Raw genomic sequence first — 1,376 nt, forward strand, 5'->3', positions numbered from 1 at the left:
TTGATCCAAAAAGTATTATTCAGGGTAGAAGTAAAATTGCTATCCTTGCGGTAAATTGGAAGTGCTGAATGAATGCGCCTGACGTAGGATACTTTATTCAATGTGAGATTGAGATAATGTCCAAAACAAATATCGCCTTTCTTGTGTTATTTCGAAATATTGGTACTTGTGCAACGGTGGATACTACTGATGGATGCATGCGAGTAGTATATTTCCTTGTAAATCCTCTTCGCGTCTCTTGAAAAGTGAGATCTATTACAGAATTTGTGAAGTCGCATTCGCTTGCACTTGAGCAACAGTCATTGAATATCCAGGAAAGTTCACGAGGACGCGTTCAAAGAGAAGACGGATATTTAGTTTTTGTCCAATAGTATGTAACTGCTCACTTGGCGTTTTCTATGAAATAGCTCCGCACCGAAGGCCTTCTTTCTTTCACCTATAGTTACGCCTACTGTTGTAGTTGTACGCACAGGAATCATACGGTTAAAACAACTGGTTAAAAGATAAGAGTCTTGTAAATCCATCAGCTTTCAACATGTTAACTTTGACAAGCTGAGGGCTTTGAAACCTGACAGACACAGAATTTCGTGCATGCCGCTATTCAAGTACCAAAAACGGCTTTGGTATTGTCTGTTGACATGATGAAAAACAGGGATTGGTAGGATCCCGTTGGTAACCAGACTGCGGAAGGATATACTAGAGAATATACGCCTGTGACTTAGCATCAAAGTGGCACTCTTGGTTGTGTTACTACGTGACGGAAGTCCCGAGGGATGCTTTTGTTTAGTATCAACATAAACGCCAGAAATCTGTTAGGTTATGTGGATGCCAATTAAGCCTGATGATTAGATAACTTGTGTTAAGGCCAAAATCACATTGTGTCAGAAAAAGGCTATCAGCTTTGCGTGTGTGTCTAGGGTTATTTTTAAGCTGTTTTTCACAAGCTTTGAACTCTAGAGACCGAAACAAGTAGCACCTTTAGTTTACACCAACCGAAGACGGTTTATCCTATCTGTAGAGAATGGCTATCGGAAAATTGGAAGTTATAGAGGCTTTCCGTACCACAATGACATTAATCAAATACCTAGTGTACGCCAATGCCCCGCTCACTGTTCCCTCCAAAGGTAACCGTGTTGATTACGATTAGTAGTCACAGGTAGCATTCTCTGAATCAAGCATCGTCTAGGACTCTTCCCAACACTTGCAGGTTTTCTTGGGGAGTTTCTTTTAGGAAAGTGGTCGTAGAATAAACAAGGCGAAATCCACATCCTGTCAATGTTGCATTATACGTATTTGCCAGAACGGAGAGTTTGAGAACTCGCGGTTATTTTTCTGTGCTTTACGCTCGTTTGTCATATCATCATCATCATCATCAT

General features: G+C 40.7%; 1 protein-coding gene across 1 annotated transcript in view; it reads right to left on the reverse strand.

Moving 5' to 3' along the window:
• Window positions 1–258: 258 nt before the first annotated feature.
• The window catches only part of T265_15526 (hypothetical protein), a gene marked incomplete at both ends in the record, with an annotated part of 5,770 nt that continues 4,652 nt past the window's right edge, over window positions 259–1,376 (reverse strand). The window contains one exon of the mRNA XM_009178502.1: window positions 259–396. Within this exon, the coding sequence (XP_009176766.1) occupies window positions 259–396 (138 nt within the window). The remainder of the gene's footprint in view (window positions 397–1,376) is intronic.

Source organism: Opisthorchis viverrini, assembly GCF_000715545.1.
Source record: "Opisthorchis viverrini unplaced genomic scaffold opera_v5_569, whole genome shotgun sequence".
NCBI lineage: Eukaryota > Metazoa > Platyhelminthes > Trematoda > Opisthorchiida > Opisthorchiidae > Opisthorchis > Opisthorchis viverrini.